The sequence below is a fragment of the Corylus avellana genome, chromosome ca7 (assembly GCF_901000735.1).
Source record: "Corylus avellana chromosome ca7, CavTom2PMs-1.0".
Lineage (NCBI taxonomy): Eukaryota > Viridiplantae > Streptophyta > Magnoliopsida > Fagales > Betulaceae > Corylus > Corylus avellana.
Window position 1 is genome coordinate 12035259 of NC_081547.1, and position 7249 is coordinate 12042507.

General features: G+C 35.0%; 1 protein-coding gene across 2 annotated transcripts in view; it reads right to left on the reverse strand.

The window, feature by feature from the left end:
* LOC132186501 (GDSL esterase/lipase 1-like) overlaps positions 1–2187 on the reverse strand; it is a 5290-nt gene extending 3103 nt beyond the window's left edge. For both annotated transcript variants that reach the window (XM_059600479.1, XM_059600478.1), the window contains exons 1-4: positions 1862–2187; positions 1657–1778; positions 862–1092; positions 513–768 (exon numbers count right to left, since the gene is read on the reverse strand). In XM_059600479.1, the coding sequence (XP_059456462.1) occupies positions 513–768; positions 862–1092; positions 1657–1778; positions 1862–2144 (892 nt within the window). In that variant the 5' untranslated portion in view covers positions 2145–2187. The remainder of the gene's footprint in view (positions 1–512; positions 769–861; positions 1093–1656; positions 1779–1861) is intronic.
* Positions 2188–7249: the final 5062 nt, after the last annotated feature.

Here is a 7249-nt window from a genome sequence, read left to right on the forward strand (position 1 = left end):
GGGCGGGTCCCGGTCAAGTCTTAGGCGGGTCCCGGGCATGTCTCGGGCGGGTCCAACTGGAGTCCCAGGCAGGTCCCGCCGGGGTCCCGGGCGGGTCCAACTGGAGTCCCAGGCAGGTCTCGCCGGGGTCCCGGGCGGATCTCGGTCAGGTCCCGGGCAGGTTCTGGGCGGGTCCCGATCAAGTGCCGGTTAAGTTCCGGCGGGGTCCAAGGCAGATACTTGCGGAGTCTTGAACAGGTCTCGTGCAGGTCCCGGCGGGAACCTTATTAGAAAAATTATATATAAAAAAAAAGATATTAAAAAAAAAATTATTTTCCTTGTGCAAGGTAAACGCCGTAAAATGTTTTCGACGGAAAATATTTTCAGGGAAAATGATTTTCCTGAAAATCTTTTACGAAAGAAACCATTGTACGTCAAAGTAAACTGAGCCTAAGAGTGATTAATATTTTTTAACGAAAAATGCATTTATCCCGGAAATTTAGTCAGGTAGGACAAAAATGGGCATGACATACCATATTTTGAAGGGTTATTTATTCTTTCACTAAAAGCAGTGTACACATCGGCTATTGAATATCTGAATCCATTGAGCTGACGCTCTAGCGTCTGGAGGACTTTAAGAAATGCTGCATTATGCAGTTTTGCTAGTGCTGTTATTTCCTCAAAGCATGCACCTGTATTTCCTGGTTTTAGTGCTCTCGTGAATGGTACACAACCCAATGGCGGCAGGCTCAGAAACCCGAATTTCCTTCCTCCTTCCTTGTATATTTCCTAGCACATCAAGATACGGTTAATTATAAAAAAAAAAATTAAAAATTAAAAAAAAAAAAAAAAAAAAAATTGAATGGTGCTAATTTTTCTTACTTTGATCACAATAGTCAAGTTGCCGATCACCATATCTACAAATTCTTGTTGAGAAATGGACTGAAGCATGCTGGAGTTCGTAGTGAAAGGGATTGAATAATCATTGCTTCCAATGTCAATTAAGTAAACTGCTCTTCCTAAAAATGTCTTGGTTTCTGCATCACCCAATTTTTTTCTAAACAGGCTCGTTAAGTTCTTGAAAACACTTAGTTGAGTCGTAAGGTCTATCACCTGCGGAGAAAAATATCTATTTCAAAAAATATCATTCAACTTGTTAGAGCATCTTGAAAAGATTAGTCGAATCTGATTATTATGGTTGCTTTTTCGTCTCCAGCAAATTGGCAACTTAACTTTCTTTTATCTAATATGAAGGGTAAATAGGCTGATTAACCTATTCATTATTCACACTATAAACATTTTTTTTCTCTCACTTTCTTTTACACTCTCTCCCATAAAATTAATATTTAAAAAAAAATAAAGAATAAAATAGAAAATCTATTAGAGTGTGTATGAAAAAATGAGTAAGTAAAGTAAAAATTTATATTTTTTTCAATAACTATTTTGCCTATTTCTGCTTAGAGATGCTTGTAGCACACAACTTATGTATTGTTGAAGAATTATCAAAAAGCAAGTGAGGCCTATGCAAGGATTTGGAATTTGGGCACTATGTTGCTATATATAACTATTATACGTGATTAGATGTATTTATTTCTTTAAGTTTAACCTTTTGAAATAACTAGTAATTTAACAATAACAACACAGAAGGAGGGATCACTAATGTGAAAGATCACATACCGATCCTTGTAGAGTTTCAACAAGAGCACCAGCTCCAGCTGATGCGAAATTTGCCCCATCAATATAACTATGATAACCAGGATGTAGATATGGTGTAATTAACGGTAACTTTGCATACTCAGCTGTAACAAAACTTTAACGGTCAAATTAACAACAATCAATATCTTAAAGAAAAATGAGACATAACAATTAATATCGATCTTACCAATGAAATCTGAGATCAGACGGCCATCGGAAAATCTACCGGTGGGGTACTTAAAGAAAGTTTCACCGTACGGCTCAAAATTTGCCTGGAAACCGTTAGTTACGTTGATGTAATTATTGTTTCCAGCATCGAAGATCGAATCCCCAAAGATGAATAAGGAAGTTTGTTTTTCCGGCAGGCAGAGTTTACCGCCATCCAACTGAACGGAGTTGGAGATAGGGAAGAGGAAAGCCAGTAGCAGAGAACACAAGGCGTATAGCTTTGTGGTTGTGGGCGTTTCCATTTTGTTCTCGTTGGGGGCTGCGTTATACTGGTGAAAAGGGAAAAGGGACAATTTGCCCCTTTTTAATCCTTCAATATTGATATTATTATTTGAATACAAATCCAGAAAACAAGCTCGTGGTATATGTTGAAGCTTCTCCAAACAACTAGGCAACTACCGTGTGACTATTTGCCCCTTTTCAGTCTGTAACTCTCGCGCCGTCGCGCGGGCCCCTGTGCTTTTCGTTTTCAGGACTTCAAGTGTTCTCGTGTGTGGTGCACAACAGCTTAGAACACGTCAAAATTTAATATTGAAAAGTATTAAGAGTTGTCGTGTTTATCGTTAATTTGAAATTTCTTATAGCTATTTCTTTTTTCTTTTCTTTTTTCTTTATAATCTTTATATTTTATTATGACATAAATCACTTGTCTGTGCCTCTAACCATCCCTTTCGCCGTCCCTGATACAATCCTTACAGGGTGTATAAGAAGATGAATATTTGTTTGAACTCTATTAAAGTTTGGTAGTTTCTTGTATATATTGGATCACTATGATAAAACTTCATAATCATAGTTAGTAACTTCGTTCTATGATAGCAACCCAAACATGGTCGGAACCCAAAAATTTTATGGAAATGAGTCAAATCAAAACTTTTTTATTTTTTTTACAATATTTTCTTTTGGTTGTTTTTTATGAACTATAAAGACTACCCTAAAATATAATTATGGAATAAAAATTAAAAAATATTGCAGTTTACAATCAAATAACTATAGTTATTAAAATCGTCTTCTTCAGTCAAGGCGTGTCTTTCGAAGAGATGTCTACGATGTCGTGCTCCTCCGTTGTTGCTAGTGAAGTTTTTTTATTTATTTTATTTTATTTTGTGGCCATGGGGTTTTTGAACATGTTAGTGTTGTGGTTCTAGCTGTTGGGCTAAGGACGTGAATAATGCTTCTAGCTTTCGGGTCGAGAGGGGAATGGTTTGGGTGTGGGTATTTTGCTCATGCCTGGAAAATGGCTTCCTGGGCCCCAGGAAGGAGTTTGCATTAGCAGATCTATTCTATAAACTGAAGATCAGGTTGAGATAGTAGATGTTTGACGTCATAGATTTGTTTTTCATTGTAAGATCTATATGTTTTCGACTTTTATAACGTGTAATCTTTTAACTTCGGCTATGATCTTGCAGAGCTATATGTTCTGTGATTGTAAGAGCTTTTATGCTCTTGACCACTATTAATCAAATCAAATTGATTTTACCTTAAAAAAAATAATAATAAAATAAACTATAGTTATTAAATAATAGCTAAATAAATATAATTTATTATAAAAAAAGCAAATTCCCTCTACAAACTTTTAAAGATGTCTGTTTGGCAACACACTTTCTTTTTTCTTTATCCAAAAAAGTCACTCATCTTTTTACATGTACAAACAATTTTCCTCATTTTTTACTCATAAAAAAATCAAAACTCATTTTACTCAAATCAACCCACATTTATGTCTTATCAATCTATTTATTCTCATTTCTAATTGATTGGCCTGTTTGCTTGAGGTAGCTGACACCGGTAGGGACCACAAAATTTTTATACAATTAGGACTTTTAGGTTTGAATGGGTAAGGACCAAAAGATTTATTTGATAGGAAATTTATGTCCGGACCACAAACTTTTTATACAATTAGGGTTTCTAAGTTTGAATAGGTAAGGACCAAAAGATTTATTTGGTAAAGACTACAAAATTTTTATAGAATTAGGGTTTTTAAGTTTGAATGGGTAACGGCCAAAAGATTTATTTAGTGGGCCAAAAAAATTAGTGAATAGGGCCAAAATTTGTACTACGTAGAGCTAAAAAAATGTTACTATATAATATTTTTTTTTTTACCTTAAAATATTTTTTTCTAAGGAATTGAGGGGGCCCTTGGCCTATACCCCCTTCTTCTGTCACGGAGCCTAAAGAATTAAACCTAATCTTTAGTATCATAGGAAAAGGATAAGGTGAAGGTAAGGGGCATACTACACCTTATCAAAAAAAGAGATCAATGCTTCAAAGCATTGACATAGTCCAGTAAGGGAAGGGAAACAATACTTGTTTTGTTAGGCAGTGTGCCCTTTGCTGGACAAGTAATGATATTTACTCTATTTCTATATGATTTTGGTCATATGGTAATCGTATACCAGTCTATTAAATATTTTTATTTTTTATTTTTTTATACAGGAATAATGTTACTTTTCACACTTATTTATCACACTCATATGATACAAACCTGACATATTTTAAGTGACTTACAATATCAATTACTTCAAAAAACAAAAGTGTAAACCATTTAAAATAGACCATGTCAACTAGTGTGACATGGATGCACGAACGAAGCCAGGAAGTTTTATGGGAAGTAGCCAATAAACCTCCTCGGTTCTCAAGATTTATTATTATTTTTTTCTTCTTGTATTTTATGAACTAAAGACTACTATAGTTATTAAATAACAACTAAATAACTATAATTTCGTATAGAGTACCAATAAAAAGAGCAAACCTCATGTACAAACTTTTCAAGATGATCGTTTAGCAACCCACTTTTTTTTTTTTTAATCCAAAAATGTCATTCATTTTTTTTACATTTACAAGCAACTTTCTTCATTTTTTTAATCATAACAAATTCAAAACTCATACTACTCGCATCGCCCCACCTTTATGTCTTATCAATCTATTTATTTCTCATTTCTGTTTGACTGGCTTTTTTGCTAGCCTGGGGAACTACAAAATTTTTATACAATGAGCTTCTAGGTTTAAATGGGTAAGGGCCAAAAGATTTATTGGGTAGGGATTAGAAATTTTTTTATAGAATTAGGGCTTCTAGGTTTGAATGGGTAAGGGTCAAAAGATTTATTGAGTGGGCCAAAAAAATTACTGCATAGGGCGAAAATTTTTATTAGATAGGATGAAAATATTTTGTTGGTAGAGGCCAATAGGTTACTAAAAATTTGGGGTAATTACCTTTTCCCCCATCAACTACAGCGCTTTGTCACTTTGCCTCCATGAACTGACAACCCTACCACCCGACCCTATCAAACTACAATTTGCCCAAAACCCCATTCCTTCAATCAAAGGCATTAATTCAGATAGTCAACCCGTCACATGTGCCAAACAAGCTATCTAGAAATTTTTTATCCCACATTTTCTCCCATCAACTACAACGCATTGTCCAGGGGGTTTTGGGCACAAAATGGTAGTTTGATAGGGTCCGACAGTAGGGTTATGAGTTCATGAGGTCAAAGTGACAATGCATTGTAGTTGATGGAGAAAAAAGGTAATCACTCCTAAAAATTTTACCATCTAATTTTTTTTATAGCATTACCCTCTTATGTAGTACTTGTAATTAATCCTTGAGGTGACACTCTCCTCACAAATGAAAGCCAACCCAAATAAAACACATTTACTACAATACTGTTGTGGTCTACAATTCTATGAAAGGATGACTTCATCTCAATAAAGAAGAATTGGCTAACAATAGAATTTTAGTAGATAGTAATAGAGAATAAAGAGATAGGGTGTTAGTGATAGGATAGTCATAGGATACATCTCTACACCCCTATTAGGTGTTAGTGATAGGATATGGGTCGAGTAGTTTATGTTTATCGTATTTCTTGGTAATTCTATATAAATCTATTGGGTTGATGAATAAAGTTAACCAAAGATAATTACTATTCAGCTCTTAAGTTGATTTGGGAGGTATTAGGATTCCTCGAACTATCCTTATTTATTCGTTACGTGCTTTAGCAATTAAGTTCGTAACAACTTGAACAATTACTTATGAATAACATTATGTAATGCCCTCAAAATAGGCCTTGACCATTTGGTAGAATTACTGGCAATTCCTCCAATTGAGTTAACAGATAACTAGCTGAAAGAATCGCCCATCTAGCATACTCAAAGTAAATGTAGCGGAAGGTAAAAATAGCAAATCTAAGATTTCTAATAATCATTAAGTATGCATATATTTACATCAAGCATAGACTTTGAGCTACTAATCAACATGGTCATTCTAATCAAACTTGGTGTATGCAAAATTGACTCCAAGCACTTTCCTTTAAAAGTCCTTTCAACTGTTAACCTAACAAGCCGCAAATACTGAATAAGTCTAAGACTTAGTAAGCAAATCCCACAATTGAGTATGAAATCAGATCTTGTTTATATGTAGAAGTAAATGATAAGTGCCGAATGTTGCACATTCAAGCCCCTTCATTTACATATGTTAATTCCTTAGCATTGTTATTTGTTTGATTTTCTTTTATTTTTGTGTTTCAGGTCTTATGTGACAAACCATTGGAAATTGGACTTAAAAGGACAACAAATTGAGTATTCTGGAGCTAGGATTGATCGCAGTACACTTGGCATCAAGCGCACCTGCGCTCGAGCGTCTGCGGCCAGGGATCGAGCGCAATGCACTCGTGCGCACAAAAGCTAAGCTCGAGCACACATTATCTCGGATCGAGCGCACACGGGCGTACAGTGCACGACAAGACTCCTTTTCTAGCTTGGGCTTGGTTTTCAATGTCCCAATTGGACTGGGAGACTGACTGCCGATTTTTTAAGGATTTCTAGAGTTTTACGGTTTTCCAAATCCCTATAAATAGGGCTCTAAACATTGTAAACAGACACACCGATTTCTAGAGCAAAATTTCAGTAAATTGTCTGTGAAGCCTAGAAGATCATGAGCAGCTAAACCCAAATTGTGGGGTATTGATGTAACCCTTTCCAGGCACAATGGTTTGATTGTATTTAATTTCTAATTTTTCTATTTATGCATGTTGATTGTATAACTACGAGGATTGCTACAATTGATTTTTGCTCTTCATATTAAATGCAATTGTTCTTTAATTCCAATTTAATATTTAGTAAAATTATTATCTTGTCTTAGAAATTATTTTACTATTATTGACTCAAATCATTCTTATTTTCTGTGATTATAAGAATGATGGTTATACAATGATTCTTAATTGGCATGTAATCAATAGGGTTAGATAGACCATACCTAGGAAAGACGGATCGTACTACACCCTAGTTTAGTGTAATTTAGGTAGACGATCCGTGCCGACCAAAGATGGGTTATGCTATTCCGTTGATTGCATGAAAT